Below are 19,425 nucleotides of genomic sequence, written 5' to 3' on the forward strand. Positions count from 1 at the left end.
CCATGAGGATGGTGCATTTAATTTGAGCAACGAGAAATGTTTTTTCGCACTCTTTATCCATTTTGGAAGAAAGCTAAATCCCCTACAAGTATTTACAGGTTTCTTTCCATCTTTCTTTATGCCCTATAGTCGTTACTCGTTACATTCTTTTCTTCTAGACTTTTCTTTGTTCTGTTAGCCGATTGGCGTGTGCTGTTGCTTGGGTTGGTCTTAGAGTCAAACGCTAACAACAAAATTCATGCATTCCAAAGAAACATAGCCTTTTTGACTTTACAGCAAAATTATTATTATTATAGTTCAGTTGGTGCATATAGGAGCTAAGTAAATGGGATGAGAACATGTGTTCGATCATTTCCTAGATCATATTTGGAAGGAATTTAAAACTTTAATGCTGGACCTTCCGTGAACAGATTTTCCTCCTATAGTGGAGGATACATGTGAATTATAAAAAAAAATATTATTTTTTTTTCTTTTGTATCCGTGCAAACATAGCCTTTTCGGCTGCTAAAAGAAACAGAAGCGTTCTTAAATTAAAATTTAAAAATTGAACGTGCCATTAACTAAATCTTCGTCTTTCTTCCCATCACCACTAACTTTCCTTAAATATTATTGTACGTTCAGGCTACAAATGAATTCCGAAAATGCTTTTTATTGTTACGGTTTGTACATAATTACTACTTCAAAGGGCAACACTCATTTTGCTTGAAAATCTTGATCCACCTTAAATAATATTCCTAGACAGATATAATATAAAATTATTAATGGACCTTCACTGTGATGATTTGATTGTTTATCAAATAACATGATAGTAAACGTTATTAATTAAGTGAATAATTGAGAAATGACTCCACATACAGAACTAAGTTAGTCATTAGATATCTGGTAGACATGAAGGATTGAATCTACAACCACTTGCACACGAACGTGTAGGATGATATATATCCTTGAGTTTCGTGGAAAGGGTATTTCGATCTTCTCTTGATGACTTGATGTACTTCCCTCCTCCTCTGCCCTTCCTCTTGCTCCTTAATTTGGTAAGCATCCATAAGTTTCACTGGTGGGATTTCCCTCAAGACGATCCATATATGAGGCTTACAAAAACAAAAATAAAAATATTTAGTTAAATAATTATTAATGATATTTATTTAATTTTGTTAATTAATGTAAATAATATCTCACCTACTGATTTTTCAAAGTTAATCATAAAATGGTTGATCTTATGTTATATTTTTGAAAAAACACTTGTGCTTTTAAAAGATATAATTTTATGTTATTTTAAATGAAACAACGTTATTTAATTTGGTGCATAATTGATAAATGTTTATCCTTTCAAATTAGTCCTATAGCCGGCTCAAAGAGTCGAAGCTCGTGGGGATACCGGAGGGAGCCAACTTGTCTCAAAGAGATAATTAGGGTTGGGTAACTCAAAAAAAAAAAAATTGATAAATGTTTATATTCTCTCTCCTTCCTCCACTTTCTCTGTCTTCCTAATTTTATGGAGGAGAGAAAATGTAAAAAATTAGTAATTATGTATCAAAACGACGTCGTTACATCTAAAATGACATAAAGTTATATCTTGACAAATGTTTTTTTCGTTTATTTTAATTCGGGTCCGTAAGAGTATATCCTTGTCAAACAATACATTTGCCAATCCCACTTTTATTCCGTGAAGGAAAAGTTTAACATGAAACGAACAGAGAGAAATGAGATAGAATTTTTGAACCTGCATGCATCATGGTATAACTGAAATTCTGACGTACGTCTCTTCTCTTATCGTCTATTTTAAAAAAAGAGTTCTTGGCAAATCATAAAAAGAAGTAATTCATATACGTATGCCTGCGGATGTGATCAAAAAAATAGCTAAACCCTGAATCTAACATTCTATAAAAGGCTACTTGATAACTGTCTTTCATTATTTTATTTTTCCCATACCTATCTTTTGTACATACATATTCATTTGTATGCCACGAATCTTGGAATGGAGATACAGCCATAGGACACCAAAAAATTAAAAAATAGAAACCTTGAAATGTAATAGACATATTATTAATGAAACAATAATTCGATTAATTTTCTGAAAGATAAAAGGAAAAGTTTCAATCTTCAAAAGAAAATCTCTTTAAAGCATCGTCTGCTAGAGGAATAAAAAAAATTAAAATATTTGAATAATTAGTTTATTTTATATTAAAATATAAAATAATAATAATAATAATTAATAACCCTATGGCCTATATAATTTCAATAATATAATTCATCCTAATCTAATTTAACGTCGAATTGGAAGACTGGGCCTGGCCCAAAATTTGGTTTTTATGGGTCAAGATTAATAAAGCCTGGCCCGTCACATTTATTCGGACCACACGAGCAGGCTCGACGGGTCGGTACATTTTGACGGATAGAGTTGTTCAGATTTTCAGACTCAAAACAAAAAATAAAATAAAAAATGTTGCAGTAAACGTCAAGTCGTTTTTATTTTCCATAGGAGCTATTTCATTTTCACGTATTCCCGGGAAAGGAGTGAACAGTCGCAAAACCTCAGCAATGGCACTTAAAACCCTATCCACTTTCCTCACACCTCTTTCTTTCACAGTCCCCAAATTTCCCTATCTGCTCAACAAACCTTGCCTCATTCTCTGCGAAGTTCCGCGGTCTCAGAAATCGCATTTCTCCGCCGCGGAATCTGAAGGTACCGGCGCAGCTGCTCCGTCGCCAGGTGAGAAATTCCTCGAACGCCAACAGTCAATTGACGCTGCTAAGCTCATCCTCAAGGATAAAAATAAGAACGAGAACAAAAAGAAGCCATTGAAAGCTTCTAAATCCGTCGCTTCTTGCTATGGCTGTGGAGCTCCGTTACACACTTCCGATGTCGATGCCCCTGGTTATGTCGATCTCGAAACCTATGAATTGGTATCGCTTTAATCTAATCGTGAATAACATTATCATTATCCATTGATTGTTGCTGATGATGTGATTTGATGTGAGATTGCATGTTTGTTCATCGTGCAGAAGAAGAAACACCGCCAGCTTAGAACCGTTCTCTGTAGGCGGTGCCGGCTTTTGTCTCATGGCCAGATGATAACTGCTGTTGGTGGACATGGAGGATACGCTGGTGGTAAACAATTTGTTACAGCTGAAGAGCTTCGAGAAAAATTGTCTCATTTGCGTCACGAGAAAGCTCTAATTGTTAAATTGGTATACTAATCACTCTTAACATTTTCTTTGAGTGCTTGGATGGCCTGAATGATTACCTTAAGAATTGTTGAACTAATTCTGTATAGAAATAGGATCTTATATGGGCACTATGGTGAAATACTGAAATGCTTTTGCAATTATGTGTAGCTCAGATATTTTCAAATTTTTGTTCTAAGAAACCATTGAATTTATTTATGGATGGATTCTTAGTGAAATTTCTGATATCTCTTCAAAGTTATGTTCAGTTTATTTTATGGCAAGTAGAAGCTCATAGCATATAGTGCAGTATAATATTACTAGAAAACATTATAAATTGTAAGGATGGATGTTATATGACAGGTAGTTTTTAGCAACTGGACAGAAGATGGTTTGATAAACACTCGATTTATACTTGTATGTTTGCTTAATCATTAAGTTGAATGTGTTGTACTCATGTTACAAATTGTACTTGGAGGCTTTTTGGTGAAAAATCTGACTTGACTTTGGATGCTAGGGATTTGATAATTAATTCAAAACAAATTAATGGTAAAACTATGCTCTCATTTTATTCAATAGAAAATTTTGTCACCTGAGACATTCAAATTGTCATAGGACGATTTATTTATTCTGCAGTAGTTAAAATACCTTTTGTTTATTTTCAATTAATGATAATGAATGATTGAATGGAATAAAGCTTCTTCATCTAATTTGTTGAAGTAACCACTTCTAGGTTGATATTGTTGACTTCAATGGCAGTTTTTTGTCTCGTGTGCGGGATCTTGCGGGTGCTAATCCAATAATATTGGTGGTGACTAAGGTAATAGTATGCAAGCAGCTTATTATTGATTTTTTTAGGATTTTTTTCGGGTGAATATATGATAGGAACTTCAATTTATAAATATAGTTTTCACATTTAACAGAATAATCTCTTTGTAGGTTGATCTCCTTCCAAGAGATACTGATCTTAATTGTGTTGGGGATTGGGTTGTAGAGGCCACCACAAGAAAGAAGCTGAAGTATGTATCTTCTTTGTAATATATTTATTATTAACTTAAAATTTACTAATTTGAGGCATCTTGTTCAATTATATGTTATTAGAAGTTACTAGTGAGAAGGCATTTGCAATTTTGCATACATTTGGTATTAAGCAATGCTTGCGATGAGACGAATTCAATTCTTATAATTTGTTTTTCTGTGGAACTAAGGAGAACTTTATAACCTAAGCTGAAATCTTTAACTTAGTAAATTTCAAATGTTGATATTCTTTGCAGTGTTCTCAGTGTCCATCTGACCAGTTCAAAATCATTGGTTGGAATGAGTGGAGTGATATCAGAAATCCAGAAAGAGAAGAAGGTTATTTTCTCCTTCATGGGTTACCTTTTTCGTTTTAACTGATTATATTTCTTAATTCACAAAGAAAACAATAAAGAAACCAAGAGGCTTTTATGGGAAACTTGATGATACATTGCCATTTAATTTTTCATCTAAGATGGCATAAAGGTGTTGTATCTGTACTGCAAATGTTATGAGCAATGTTGATCATAATTTGGTTGTAATTTGATATGTTTTCTATTAATTGAACTTGTCATGTGTCATTATTGGCTGTTGTTGCTTTTAGAGATCCTTGAAGTAGGAAATTTATGTGCCAGTTCTCATTTTTAATTTGTTCTTCCTCTTGTCCGCAGCATTAAAAACAATAGTAAAGATGATTTATTATATTGAAATAATATATCAACATCAACATCTATCCCTGATTAGTTGGGGTTGGTGGTCGGATAACCAAAAAATAATAATAAAAATAAAAAAAATAAAAGATTGAGGAAAAAGAAAAATAAATAATAATAATAGTAAATAAAAAAATGAAAAAAAAAATTAAATGAAAATATGCGAGAAAAATAGATAAGAGGGAAAAAAACTAAATAAGAAGAGAAAAGTAAATATGAATGAAAGATAAATAAATAATTAAATAAAGGGACAAAGGGTTGTCTGGAATATAGGAAAAAGCGGGTCTAACCCCTCCACACTGCTAATAGCTTTCCTTCTCTCCGTTCTAAGACACACCACCCTCCAATCTAGTTCACATTCCATTTAGTCTTGTTTTACTATTTTTCCCAAAGTAAGTTTTTGCCGATTTTTTTTTCTCTTTGTGTCATGCTCTTGGTAACAAATTTTTGTTTTTATAGGAGAATTTACGGGTCTTCAAACAATATATCTAAACTATCTCAATCCATGTTCTCTCATCTTTTCAGCCACCGGTACAACACCCACCTTTCGTTGAATATCTTCATTTCGTATCTTATCCATCCTTGTATGACCACACATCCACCTTAACATCCTCATTTCTGCTACTCTCATTTTATGCTCATGTTGCCTATGTGCTATTCAACATTCAGCTCTATATAATATTGCAGACTCTATTGTTGTTTTATAAAATTTTCCTTTTAGCCTCAAAGGAATTTCGCGATTACACAAAAATCCCGATGCAATATTGATCCCAAGTATCTATAAACATCTTTCTAATAATGAAAAATAAAAAAGAATAAAAAAAAGTGCACGTCTTCCTATTCTGCATTCTGCACTTGTGTTATACAAATGAAGCATAAAGAGCAAACGTGGCTTAGGTCTGAAACGTCATGATTTCAGCTGATACGATACTACCTTTAAAGGGAATTTAGGGAAAGCAATTTGGATGAGTCATGACTTGTTTGGTGTGACTGAAACAGAAAACGGTTAGGAAGAAATGGAGGGAAAAGCTAAATAAGTAGTGGAGGGCTGGGAGCAGGAGAATCATCTTGGATCTGGAATAGGCTTGTTACTTGGGAGAGTCTAGGGCCTCTTGAATTGCTCTAGAACTATCTTTCCTTTCTGCATTTACTTCTTTTCTTAGTTGTAATTGAGTCCCTGTGTTATTGTTCTTCCATTGCTGTCATTGTAATTAGGATTACTTGTCTCTGTTATTGTAATAGTTTTGCTGAACATTTTACCGGTTGGTCCATTTCAATATATGTTTCTGGAGTTGTTTCTGTAAATGAATTACTGGTCTCTATCATCAGCCTTTAAAGAAACTATATAGAGTTCAGTTCGCATGTTATCATTGACTTTATCTTAATTTCCCCTAATTCTCTCTACTGAAATTCTATTATTTTCATTTGTGCAGGGACGAGATGTATACATTTTGGTAAGTCCCTAAACTGGAAGTTTATATGCTTAAGGAGATTATGATTCACGCATGAGCTGATGCTCCTGTCTTGATGTTTTTACTGATTTGTAAATGGAATTTCTGAGTTTGTTATACCTTTGGTTTATCACAAATAATGGAAGGATCCAGATATTAAATTGTACTCATTTCTTATTTTTGTCTTCCTAATATAAAACGTACTAAAATTTCAGTTCCCACTTTTGGAAGATTGGCTTTAGTATCTCGTTTATTGTCCTGATTTATATATATAAACTCTTCTTCCTTTGGTCATTAATTTCCTAACTGCACCAGTTGAGTCAAGAGTCAAATTGACTAAAACTTTTATTTCACAGGGTTCAGCTAATGTTGGAAAATCTGCTTTCATCAATGCTTTCCTAAGTAAGTTATATTTTCATGCATCCTTTTCATTTTCTATGATTGAAAAATTGCTGTGAACGCTAATGATATATTACTTCTATTATATTGAGTTCTTTTGTTGCCTTTTACATTTTGTTTAGATGGTTTTTCATTTTTTTTTTTATATATACTGTTTTTCATTATTTATTAGCACAAACATAATTTGGTCTTAGTTTTTTCCTTTTTGGTCATTGTTTGCATTGTGCTTGAAGACTCCACTTTCCTTAAATGCTGATCCAAGCCAGCTTTAGTTTTTCTGAGATGGTGGCGAAGAGGTTAAACACATTGTATATCATATGAAACAGTGTAGGCTTGTTTTATACATATGATATTGAGCAGCTATGTATATTTTATTTGTTGCCTTTGGCTTTTGGCTGTCACATCGATTTGTGTATAGCTCAAATGGAACTGTGTTGAAATAGATTTTGATAGAATGTTTTAAATTATTTATTTGTTTATTTTTTAAATTGTCCCCCTAAATTATCTCTTGTTTGGCCTATTATTTTGGCAATTCAAGTTTTCAGGTTTACTTTTTCTCCATCTTGACCTTTTAATATTTAATGTCAGAAACAACGGCTATAAATGATCCAGTGGCTGCGGCTGCACAAAGATACAAACCAATACAATCTGCAGTTCCTGGAACTACCTTAGGGCCAATTCAAATTAATGCTTTCCTAGGAGGAGGGGTATGTCATTCTGATTTATATATTTGTATTAAACAGCTGTTTAATCTTATGAGTTTTTTTAATTTGTTTATATTTTTTGACTCATGCAGAAACTGTATGACACTCCTGGAGTTCATCTCTACCATAGGCAAAGTGCTGTTGTTCATTCTGAAGATCTACCCTCCCTTGCTCCTCAAAGCCGACTGAGGGGCCGAAGTTTCCCAGTATGTTCTGCTCAAAACTGTTTAAGACATTATACAGACATAAGTAATGCTAACTTTGGCCTTTCTGTTATTGTTAGAGTTCTCAAGTATTTTCAGACAGCAAAGAGGAAGGCAGTTCCATGATGAATGGTTTGAATGCATTTTCGATATTTTGGGGAGGTCTTGTCAGAATTGATGTCTTGAAGGTGTGGATTATATACTTCCAATTTTTACATCATGTCATAGGATCATTTATTTATAAGTCACTCCCTTTTCCTTGTCTAAATAATGTTATCAGTTCTGATAATTTAGGTTCTCCCAGAAACATGTTTGACATTTTACGGGCCCAAGAGACTACCAATTCATATGGTACCCACAGAGAAAGCAGATGAATTTTATCAGGTATTGTCATTCAATTTCAATCTGTTTAGAGAAACTATAAAAGACTAAACTCACCGTTGTTGCTTAAATCTGGCCTAGACAGGTCTAATTACCCAAACATTGGAGCTGTTTGTACTTGCAAATTTGAGCAACTGAGTTTATGTTTACAGTTCTAAGAATCATTGAAAAAATGAAAATGCTTTAGTTTTCCGCGTAATAAAAAAACGCAGAATACCAGTTTATAAGTAAGAATCATTGAACAAATGAAGATGCTTTAGTTTTCCGCGTAATAAAAAAACGGAGAATACCAGTTTATAAGTATTGCCGTTGGTTTGTCTTTTTTCTGCTGCTGTTTAGTAGAACATAATTCCTGAACAAAAGAATAGTATTTCCTATGACTGCTATACTTTATAGATTTTATTGCCATTAGATTGATTAGAGGTAAAGGGGGCGAACTGGAGCAGTGGTAAAACTGTTCTTTCATGACTGAAAGGTCATGAGTTCGAATCCAGGAAACAACCTCTTTGCAATTATGCAAGGGTAAGGCTGCGTACAAAGATTTCCTCCACCCCACACTCCCTAGTCGGGTTTAACGGGGAGTGATTTTTTTTTTTAGATTGATTAGAGGTAAAAGGGGGCGAACTGGAGCAGTGGTAAAACTGTTCTTTCATCACTGAAAGGTCATGGGTTTGAATCCAGAAAACAGCCTCTTTGCAATTATGCAAGGGTAAGACTGCGTACAAGGATTTCCTCCACTCCACACTCGCTAGTCGAGTTTAACGGGGAGTGGTTTTAGTGGTTTAGATTGATTAGAGGTGAAGAAGCTAATTTCACTTTAATAATATTTTAAGTTGTTTGTTACACATACTTAGATGGAAATAATAACTAGCTCTTGTTTGTGTGTGTGCAGTGGCATTAGAATCTACGGATTCTCTCTTCTTTCATTGCTTTGCCCGTTGCAAATTGATTTTATCTTTGTGTTTATTGGGTTATTTTATTTAGGTCTCGGTGCTCAAATCTTTTTCTACATAGGAAGTCTGGTAGGCGGTAGCGATATGTACTGATATAATAGATCTATTAATTTGATTGTTGATCCATAAGTTTTCTCCCACTCCGCTCTTCATGTCACAACACAAATTGGGATTTGTAAAACTTTAAATTTAAGGATATTCCCCTCTCGAACCTGAATGAGGGCTTTGCTTTATTGTCTCAGAAAGAACTTGGAGTGCTGCTGACCCCACCAAGTGGAAGAGAAAAGGCTGAGAACTGGAGAGGACTTGAATCAGAACGCAAACTACAAATAAAATTTGAAGATGTAGCAAGGTATGACGAGTTAGTTCTTGTATAGCTACTTTTTTTTACCTTAAAGGTTCTATTGTGGCATTAAAACCTTGTTTAGCTCATTCTAGTGTTTATTGTTGATTCAGTTCAGCCAAAAATACTATATTTATGAACGGAAAACCATGCAGAAAATTTTATTTACAGTTCACTATGTCTAACTGTCTTACAAGTAAGACATAGTATAACGATTTTTTTTTTTTTTTAAATTAGTGGGTCCCACTTTTTAAAAAAAAGATGTCTCTGTGATAGACATCATTTTCTACCATAACTGCAGATCCGAAGAACCCATTTATGAATAATAGATGATATGACATTCTTGTTTTTCTTTTTGGGCAGGCCAGCTTGTGATATAGCTATATCAGGCCTAGGATGGTTTACTGTTGAGCCAGTTGGTAGGTCATTCAAAATCTCACAACCAAAACCAATTGAAACTGCTGGGGAATTGCTCTTAGCCGTGCACGTCCCCGGGCCTGTTGAGATTTTTGTGAGAACACCAATACCAGTAGGCAAGGCTGGATCAGAGTGGTACCAGTATAGAGAATTAACAGAAAAAGAAGAGGAAATGAGACCAAAATGGCACTTTTGAATTCTGATTACTTATATTAACAAGGGTAGAAACTCTATTCGGATTCATTACTTATATTTTTCTTTTGATGTGACTTGTTTTAATAAAAGGCGAAAGAATAGTTAGCTCTGTGCTTACCTCACGGCTCCCTAAGCTGACTTTTTTTTTTTTTTTTTTTACATATTAAAAAAACAAGGTTATTTTAGTACTAAAATTTATTATAAAAATTTAACAAAACAAAGCAATAATTAAAAATGCAACATCTAGTCTAATTTCAATTTTCTTTTTTAAGATATTTCAAATCTTAGTCATAAATATAATAATTTAACTGATTCAAATTCAATATAATATAGTAATTCAACTTGGCAATGTTTGTGGACAATTGATATTTTGCTGGAAATGTATTATTCAAAAGATTTTGGAAGCGTATGTGCATAGTCTTGGCAAATTTTTAGACAACACACTTGAGCAAAATACGTCTTGACCCTTGTTCGAATGTGAATAATTATTCATAGACTTGTTTAGTGAGTAAAAATCCTTTCATTTACTAATAATTTTTGTGGGTACACTTTGGTTAAGTGCAATTTCCGTCCTTATTAACAAACCTAAAATGCTTATTTCATTTGGACACGAGGCACTGTTACAAACTTTGTCTAATTTATCAAGTATTTATATATTGAATGAAATTTTAAGAATTTTTGTTTTATTTTAATAGGCGGTTTAGTAAAGATTTAATAAAATGGCAGTTAACAAGGAAATGTTCCCACGGGCCGCGGCCACATTGGTTGGTGGTTATGGTTAGTTTTTGTTTTTGAATGGGTACCTCTGTTTAGAAACGGTGTGTCTATATCTTCAAAAGCATGTCCAACTGCTTATTAATGAACTCTGGCATTCTCTTTCTTTGTGTTCCTCGTACTAGCCTCGTCTCTTTCTCTCTGCCACAATGGGTCCATCTTCTGTAAATGTCACTTCCCGCTTTCATGAATCTGTCACTCGAAATGCATTTCGTTCTTATCTCGCTGAGTTTATCTCTACTTTCTTCTATGTCTTAGTTGTTGTTGGCTCTGGAATGTCCTCACGTGAGTACCCTTTGCATATTTTCTCAACTAAGTTAGTTCCTTTTTGTTACTAGATTAGTGCACATGCATGCGGTGGTTTGTTATTGTTTTTCAACGTGAAATTGATGTTTAATCATAACCATGAAAAAGTTTAAAGAAAGGGGAATTAGATCAATTTCTTAAACCATTATTGGTGTTTTTTTGCTTATGCATGAAAAGGATTCAAGTAACTTTAGTTTGCGTTTCTATATAGAGCATTCAGTTCTATATTCGGTGGATAGCTAGTAACATTGGAGAACAGAGAAACGCAGGGATTTTTCTTGTTTTTAATGCGAACCGATATGTACAATCATAACTTACAGAAAATAAAAAATCCGAAAATTTTCAAGTTGCAAGTTTTTTCTTGCCTAAATTATTATTTAGCGTTCTGTTTTACCATAAAATTTCATTTAGTTGTTGTATTCGGACACAAATGATTTGTAAGAATACGGATAAGAAACAGTCTTTCTTGTTTTCAAGGAAAAAAATTTGTCTTATCTAGTTATCTTCTTACCAATTAAACTGTTTTTCTGAATATAGCACTGATGAAAGTGACTACAACTTGAAATTTCGTGTAATGTTACTTTTTTTTAATGAAACATGCAATGTACTAAAGAGAGTGTGTGAAACATGCTGGCATTAAAGATCTTTTTTATTTTATTTTTAATTTGATTTGATTAATTGGTGTTCCACAAATGGCAGGGAAATTGATGCCTGATGCTTCACTGAACCCAACTAATCTGGTTGTGGTTGCCATTGCCAATGCTTTTGCTTTGTCCTCAGTTTTGTATATTGCATGGGACATCTCCGGTGGACATGTCAACCCTGCCGTGACCTTTGCAATGGCAGTGGGAGGCCACATTAGCATACCAACTGCTCTCTTTTACTGGGTTGCTCAGTTGATAGCCTCTGTTATCGCATGCCTTGTCCTGAGGGTTATTGTTGTTGGAATGGTATTTCTCCCCTCTTTCATTTGGTTAACATCTATCTATATTTCAATTTTCATTCTTTATCTTTAACTTTTGTCTTTCATTTTTTTATCACTCTTGGTATTGAATATTGGAATAGGTTATTCTACCTACTATTTTTTCTGCATACTTTTGCTTACCACTCTCCAACATCATTAGATCAGAATCTTAACTAACATTTATCTTTTTCTTTCTTCTTGAGATTCTGATCTAACGATGTTGGAGGGTGGTAGGTAAAGTAGGCAGAAAAAAATGGTAGATAGAATAATCTATTCCAAAATGATACGTGAGTTTTTTTATGCTTTTGAAAGATGCAAGTGGGACAAATGTGAAAGTTCTTTTAGTTGTATTTTTTTTTTGTGGGGTACGGCAGGAATGTTATTTACTCTCTTCCCTTTTAAAATTTTTCAGCATGTACCAACATACTCTATTGCAGAAGAGATGACAGGTTTTGGAGCATCCATATTAGAGGGTCTACTAACATTTGTTTTGGTGTACACTGTGTATGCTGCTAGGGACCCTAGGCGTGGTCCATTGAGTTCCACTGGTACACTTGTTATTGGTTTAATAGTTGGGGCAAGTGTATTGGCCGCTGGTCCATTTTCTGGCGGGTCAATGAACCCTGCATGTGCTTTTGGCTCAGCTGCCATTGCAGGCACTTTCAGGAATCAAGCAGTATATTGGGTTGGACCCTTGATTGGTGCTACCATTGCTGGCCTTCTTTATGATAATGTGGTGTTCCCTTCTCAGAATGCAGATTCAATTAGAGGGGTTTCAGAAAGAGTTGGGGTGTAATGTTATGTAATAAATTGGTAGTGTTAAACATTTTAAATTGCTGTATTAAATATTTCTTGACATCTTGTGTTTGTTTGTTGTGACTGAACACTTAGTATGTAATTTATTGTTATGTTAGAACTTAGAAGTGTGTTGTGCAACAATTTGATATTGGCTTGTAACAATTTCAGTCTTGCAAATTATTCCGTCCTTTATCACAAGAATTACACCTAGCTATTGTGTGTGTAATTAATATTTCTTATATGTATTAATAATACATATAATTTTAAAATTTTATTTTCGTGTCCCTATTATAAAAAATCCTGGGATTTAAAAGTCAATAGGATTTAGTGGACTCATATTATTTAGTAGGGTCAGCATTAAATTTTACTTAATAATAATAAATAAAAACTAAAAAGAAATACCATTAAGTCTAACATTTGAAACTACGTTAAAGTTAGTTACGGTAGTTGAATACGAAAATGAACTTTCATGTGATGATAACCGGTAGTAGTTGTTGATATGATTATACATCAGACATTGCTTTCATCTTTGTTATTATGGTTACTTTCTTCATCCTTTTGCTTCATTTTCCCCTCCATTCATTGCAAAATTGTCGCTAGAAATAATAGCAGCAAAAAATGTCTAGCTAAACTAATGGTCAATTAATTACCAACCTCTATATACCCATAAAGTAGAAAGACTTGAAATTCTCGTATCACTAGCTTTTTCATTTGTTGAAATTTGTCTTAATAGCTAAAGTTCTGAATAACACTGACATTTAGTTGTTTTCAGAATACCTAATAACTTAACTCTACCCTTCTTTCTTCAAGGAGAGCATTGAGGAAAAAACTTTCCTCTATTCACATATCTAACATTCTCACATGTAGCAATGGTGCCACCACTGCTTTCTGGTTCTAAGATCACATCCTGCACGTAGATTTCTCTGCAAGGGATGGTTCTGCTGCAGTCAAATTTGATAGCCACTTCTGAGGCACTTGTTCCTCTAATGTTTTGATATAACACGTTGCTTAATTTCACAGCTGAGTCCTGCCATTTGAACAAAGATGATTATGATTAACATACATACATTTAATGGATTACTAGAAAACAAAGGATTGCTTTCTTTGAATTTTGATGGTCATTTGAGGTTGAGAACTTAATTGACTTACCTGCTCTTGGCATGGCTCTGCTAGATCACAATAGTATTGATCTATGATTATGGGATTTGTCACATTTTGCATTGCTATATTCATAAATTTGATGTTTCTTGCATAACCAGAACCTCCCTGTGTTGAGATAGAATCAAAATATGTGAAATATTATAATTAAAAATCACACCTCTTATTACAGTATACTTTTTCCCATGCAGTAATGTGTGCACAGTTTATATGAAGAATCTGTATTTTTAGCTCTTAGTGCATGACTGCCAGAGTGTGCTCAAATAATCTCATGAAATATTCAATGTTTTGTTATATTATCGAATATTTTATTGGAAAGTATTTTATAACTTTTGTCTATTTGTGCTCAAAACATTTTCTATTGGTAACGATCATGCCATTCCATCAAAAGCAATTGAAAAATGAAATATGGTTATTTTTTTAGCTCTATTTAGTTGAGAGGGAGGAACATAGGAAAGTTTTTTTTTTTTAGGATCATCTTTTGTATATCTGTAGTAGGTACATATGCTATTCAATAAGTGACACTTGGATAAAGAAATATTTTTCACCACTTTCCGTACAACATGATAGTCATTCTTCATTTTATATTGGATAAATGCACTGAGTGAATGGTACAGCAGTGTATCATAATATTTCCGCGAGGGGGGAATTGTTGTTGTGTTGTGGTGGAGAGGTTAGGAATTGGTGGATTTTGCAAACTTGAGAAAAATGGTTGGTAAAGTATTGAATCTCAACTTTGGGCCAATCAGTTGTAATGACTAATTGGATAAAACTTTGTCAGAGGGCTTGTTAATTCAAAGAGTGGTCAACAAGACAAGAACTAGTAGTGGAGATTTGTCAACCTTGAGTGCACTAATTTCCTCACATTCCAATTCTTGTATCATTCGTCAACTTCCCAATGTTTGTCTAATCGGATTTGCGCCTAAATTTGGGCAATTTGGGTTCAATGGACACAAATTCAACCAAGTAATTCTAAAAGGCCTTTGAACTCAGGAAAAGCCAAATAACATAATTAGAGAGAATAAGTTGAAAATCCTCCTTTAGCAAGTTTTATTCTGAACCTCTATTAGTCCCTTTTTTTGCAACTGTCTCAAAGTTGTAGAGTGCTTAAACAGCCTAAATTTCAAAATCTCAAGACGAACTCTTACCTGCCATGTCTTTATTCTCACTCCATTTGCTGTTCCCATTAAGGTGGCCCTGTTCACTACCACATTGGAGACTTCAGCTTCTGAATTTTCAGCTCCTAAGCTTCCAATGCTGCAAGACAATACTATATATCAACATTTTAACCACTCAATGTAAAAATTGGTGCAAACACAAGTTCAAATTAGAATTGTATGTGGTGTAACATAATCATAAAACCTGATTCCATGTCCTGGTCCGCAGGTGATATCTGTTGCTCTAACGTTTTGGGACCCACTTACTATTGAAATACAGTCATCACCTAAAACAAACAAAGTGGAGAAAAATTAAAAGGTAATATTACTCTCACGTAACATGAGAGTAGTTCTCTCATGTTACAGAAAGAATTCAAGTAGAACCCGTTATTTAAAAGCAAAAAAGAAAAAGAAAAAAGAAGGGGAATGATTTTCTAAGTAAGAGAAAAGGAGATAACTACCTCATGTAAAATAAGAGTAGTATTTCCCAAAATTAAAACGTTCATTTAAAGGGTTATGTTTATCTCATTTTACTAAACAACTTTCCTACACACACAAAAATGTATTGGGTTCCATCACTCTTTTTTTTCTCTCCTCTTATCGGTGAGTCCCACTTATAATTTTATCTCGACAACATGAGGTAACTTTTTTCCTAAAGAAATTTCCATTATTTAAATCGAATCGAACCTTTTTTCATTTTGCATATTTTTTTTGGGTTTTATTTTTCTTATGTTGCATGAGACAAGTTGTCTCATGCAACACACAAAAAGTGAATGGGACCCACTAAAAAAGAAGAGAGAGAAAATAAAAAAGCGGGTCCCACCCACTTTTTGTGTGTTGCATGAGACAACTTGTCTCATGCAACATAAGAAAAATAAAATCCATTTTTTTTTTCCTTTGATATTATAGGCTTTTACCTGTCCCAATGACACTGTTGCTTATGTCAATATTTCGTGTCTCCGAGACATGAATTCCATCAGTGTTAGGACTGTTCCCTGGGGCTCTGATTACGAGGTTCGAAACAAAAACATTGAAGCATCTCTGAAAGGTTACATGCATTTGTTGTGCATCTTTGAATCTCAGGTTTTTCACTTTCAAATTGTTGCATTGATAAAAAGTCACAGCCTATATAACAAATTTTCCATGGAAGTAAAAAGTCAGTTAGGTAGGAAAACATGGCACCCTGCATCTCCTTGTAAAATATTAGGTAAAACTTTATGGTATGAAGAATATTTATCTTACAGTTGGTGCATCTTTGCATGGCTGTGAATCAAAGGAAGGAGAGGAAACAAATGAAGATCAGCAATTCAGAATTATAAGAACAAAAAAGGGGTAAAATAAATGAAAATTTGAAGAAAGACAGATTCAATGACTTACAAGGTTTTTGTTTGTTTTGCATGAGTTTTGCCACCATTTTTTCCCATTGCCATTGAAAGTGCCACCACCATCAACTTTGAAATTCGTGACACTATCAAATACAATCCAATGTTGTCTATCTTCTTCATATGCAGATATTTGAGGCCATGCTTCGATTGTTCCATATAACTAACATGATGAATTAGGAAAACAGAAACATTTACAATGAATTGCTGGTGAACATGGAAGGTAAATAAGATCAGATAATTTCTCACTAAGCATTACTTATGAAATGAACATGTATCTCACCATAAAGGCAGTGTTGGTTTGGCATGGACCTGAAAATGTTATTGGCTTAAGACGATAGATCCTATTTTCAGGTACCACAAGAGAAGCCCCTCTAGAACATGCTTCATCCCATGCTTTCTCAAATGCCTGAAGAAGAAAGAGAAGTGAGAGAGATTAAGAATGGACTAAATTGAAATGAAAAGTTCCATACTTTTTGTTGATATATATGTTGTTGTTACCTCTGTATCATCTCTTCCATCTGCTTTGGCTCCAAAGTCATCAACATTAACCGTTCCACGAGGCCTTGAAGAAAGAAGGGTAGCTCTATTATTAGCCCTTGTCATAAGACCAAAATGTTTATGTTTTGTCTTGATCAACCTCCCATCATGAAAATGTTGTTTGTAGTGTTCAGCATTTGTTTGATGAAGCTGTTCCTCTATGTTAGTGCCGTTACATAAGACTAATAATGTAAAGAGGAAGATGAAAAGTGAGATAATTGGCGTTTGTGGAGACATTTTGACGTTTCACTTTGTGAGAAAATAACAAACTGAATGAAGGACAAAAGTTTCAAGGATCATAGAGAGATTTGTGGTGCGTGCCAAATGACTAGAGCTTATGCAATATATTTATAGAAAAATTAATTAGAGCTGCTTTTCTTAGAGAATGTTTTTCATTGAATCTAGAGAGTGTAATAAATATGCAAATGTGCAAATTTTTCGAAAAGTGTAATAAATACGTAATTTTTTTACTAAAAAGCAATAAATAAATATTTTTGCCAGAGATGGAGTGGTGTTATAACGTATTGGTTGCTCCAATTCAAACATATTTTGGGTATATCATATAGATACATAATACATTCCAAATATTTGTCTCTTTTTTCCTTCAAGATTTTGTTATCAACTACTTTTGGGTATTGCAATGAGCCATATTAGCCAAATAGTCAAGTGCAAGTCATTTCTTGCAAAACACTTGCTACTTCAATTCTTTGGTTTGACTAATTAAATATTGCAGAAACTTTTTTTAGTTATAAGTAAAATTATATCTTTTCTCTTTCCTTATGTAAGTCGACAATGTTTGAGAAAAAAAAATATTTTATTATTATAAGTATATACTACATGCGTAGTACATAGTTGTAATCAGTTGTTGCAAAAAAAAAATTCTTTGTAGCAACAGTAGAAAAAATGCACCATAATGTTACTTTATATCTCTCCAAATTATGTGTGTTCTTTAGCTGTTATTGTTTACTTCAAATACTTTATAAGAAAGGAAATTATAAAAATTAAAGGCCAGTTTGATTGTGTTTTGATTTTTTTGTTCTTGAAACTGTTTTGTGGAATAGTAATAGAAATAATTATTTTCTATGTTTTTTTGTTTGAAAGTTAAAAACCAAAATAGAAAACAAAAACAACCCAGATATTTTCTCTAAATTTGATTTTAAAAACAAAAAAAATAATTATAGTTTTTTTTTTTTTTTTACAAAACAGGCCTTATCAAATGAGTTTTTTTTTTTTTTTTTTTTTTTCTGAAAACCAAAAATCTATTTTTGAAAACAGTTATCAAATAGAGCTTAAATTTATCTTTCAATTTTTTTATTTATGTTTTCATATTTTTAAATTATATAAAATTTCGTACTCTTATCTTAGTTATTAAAACTTTGTACTTTGTTGTAATAGTTTCCATTCAACCTGGATGTCCTGGGATGCTACAGACCGAGACGAAACCATGAGTGGGGTGGTATCTGAATTCGGTATTGATCACTTACCTACTTTAGTAAATCAAAGTGAACAAAATCATTTTGGGGTTAGTTTTTTTCGGTTAGCTTGTGCTTGTATACCAACAATCAATCATGTATGTACAGATTGACTTCAATAACACATTTTGTACCAAAGCCTGCTTATTTAGTAGAATATTTATGAGTTCGTTTTTTCTGCTGTTAATGCAGGTAAGTTATCTGCATTAAGCTTAAAATGATGTCATTTTGGGCAGAAATTAAGATATTTTTGTGATTTTAATTTATTTCAGGGTTATAATAGTCTTTATAATTATAATTTTTTAATATTTCAATACCAAAACGACATCGTTTTGGGAATAAATGCAGATAGTAATTGTAAAAATATTTTTCTGAATATATATAGAGAAAGAATCTCTTTATAATTTTTTTTTATAAATTACACTATATATTCTCAGAAATACATAGTGTAATCTAGTATACTTCCAAGAATTCATAGTATAATTTATAAACAAAAAATTTGTAAATATAATACCTAACTATTATAACATTAGTCTTATCTTCGGTTGAAATTTTCCAGAGAAGATTGTAATCACCGGTCAATTAGTTGTGGACATTTTCCCATGGTGCATTAGGCCAGCACATGCAGTAACTTAATTCAATTTTGATTTCTTCAATATAGAAAATATATAGAATTGGTAGCTGTCCACTCAGAGTAAGTTGAATAATTTCCCTAACAAATAAGGAACAAGGATCTCCTAATCCATTTTTTTTTTCTGGGTCATTGACTAATTATAAATTTAATTCTCTCTCTTTCTCTGTATCATAAAAAAATGTAATAATCTTAACTCGAAAGCCATGTTAAAATTTTTGAAGCAGAGGAGTTTCTGAAAAGAGAGGAGAAGGTATAATTGTGGCAATAGAAGGATGGGATTTGCATGTGCTTTTTGGATG

At 33.1% G+C, this 19,425-nt stretch overlaps 3 protein-coding genes across 3 annotated transcripts; 2 read left to right on the top strand and 1 right to left on the bottom strand.

The window, feature by feature from the left end:
- Positions 1-2,541: 2,541 nt before the first annotated feature.
- LOC133298179 (NO-associated protein 1, chloroplastic/mitochondrial) lies at positions 2,542-10,032 on the top strand. Its single transcript, XM_061497443.1, has 13 exons — positions 2,542-2,907; positions 3,007-3,192; positions 3,902-3,988; positions 4,108-4,187; positions 4,443-4,524; positions 6,329-6,349; positions 6,703-6,748; positions 7,334-7,452; positions 7,542-7,655; positions 7,733-7,840; positions 7,947-8,036; positions 9,229-9,338; positions 9,693-10,032. Exons 1-13 carry the CDS (start codon positions 2,542-2,544, stop codon positions 9,940-9,942), a joined length of 1,659 nt encoding a protein of 552 aa, XP_061353427.1. The 3' UTR covers positions 9,943-10,032.
- An 832-nt stretch (positions 10,033-10,864) lies between these two features.
- LOC133298190 (probable aquaporin TIP5-1) lies at positions 10,865-12,781 on the top strand. The gene is made up of 3 exons (XM_061497451.1): positions 10,865-11,000; positions 11,721-11,971; positions 12,398-12,781. Exons 1-3 carry the CDS (start codon positions 10,865-10,867, stop codon positions 12,779-12,781), a joined length of 771 nt encoding a protein of 256 aa, XP_061353435.1.
- An 807-nt stretch (positions 12,782-13,588) lies between these two features.
- LOC133298585 (polygalacturonase-like) lies at positions 13,589-17,257 on the bottom strand. The gene is made up of 9 exons (XM_061497918.1): positions 16,982-17,257; positions 16,764-16,889; positions 16,476-16,643; positions 16,341-16,361; positions 16,016-16,223; positions 15,304-15,385; positions 15,090-15,198; positions 13,933-14,049; positions 13,589-13,810 (listed from the first exon to the last, which is right to left on the bottom strand). Exons 1-9 carry the CDS (start codon positions 17,255-17,257, stop codon positions 13,589-13,591), a joined length of 1,329 nt encoding a protein of 442 aa, XP_061353902.1.
- Positions 17,258-19,425: the final 2,168 nt, after the last annotated feature.

This window comes from Gastrolobium bilobum, unplaced genomic scaffold, assembly GCF_033153095.1.
Source record: "Gastrolobium bilobum isolate Gb01-03AN ecotype WA unplaced genomic scaffold, APGP_CSIRO_Gbil_v1 utg3870, whole genome shotgun sequence".
In the NCBI taxonomy this organism is placed as follows: domain Eukaryota; kingdom Viridiplantae; phylum Streptophyta; class Magnoliopsida; order Fabales; family Fabaceae; genus Gastrolobium; species Gastrolobium bilobum.

Excerpts from the sequence above, each read along its gene's own strand:
- LOC133298179 (XM_061497443.1), top strand. The coding sequence starts at position 2,542 with ATGGCACTTAAAACCCTATCCACTTTCCTCACACCTCTTTCTTTCACA. Across the intron at positions 3,193-3,901 it reads AAGCTCTAATTGTTAAATTG|GTTGATATTGTTGACTTCAA; the intron begins GTATACTAATCA and ends AACCACTTCTAG. Across the intron at positions 7,841-7,946 it reads TCAGAATTGATGTCTTGAAG|GTTCTCCCAGAAACATGTTT; the intron begins GTGTGGATTATA and ends CTGATAATTTAG.
- LOC133298190 (XM_061497451.1), top strand. The coding sequence starts at position 10,865 with ATGGGTCCATCTTCTGTAAATGTCACTTCCCGCTTTCATGAATCTGTC. Across the intron at positions 11,001-11,720 it reads TGGCTCTGGAATGTCCTCAC|GGAAATTGATGCCTGATGCT; the intron begins GTGAGTACCCTT and ends CACAAATGGCAG. Across the intron at positions 11,972-12,397 it reads GGGTTATTGTTGTTGGAATG|CATGTACCAACATACTCTAT; the intron begins GTATTTCTCCCC and ends AAAATTTTTCAG.
- LOC133298585 (XM_061497918.1), bottom strand. The coding sequence starts at position 17,257 with ATGTCTCCACAAACGCCAATTATCTCACTTTTCATCTTCCTCTTTACA. Across the intron at positions 16,890-16,981 it reads ATGGAAGAGATGATACAGAG|GCATTTGAGAAAGCATGGGA; the intron begins GTAACAACAACA and ends TTTCTTCTTCAG. Across the intron at positions 14,050-15,089 it reads TGAGAATAAAGACATGGCAG|GGAGGTTCTGGTTATGCAAG; the intron begins GTAAGAGTTCGT and ends ATCTCAACACAG.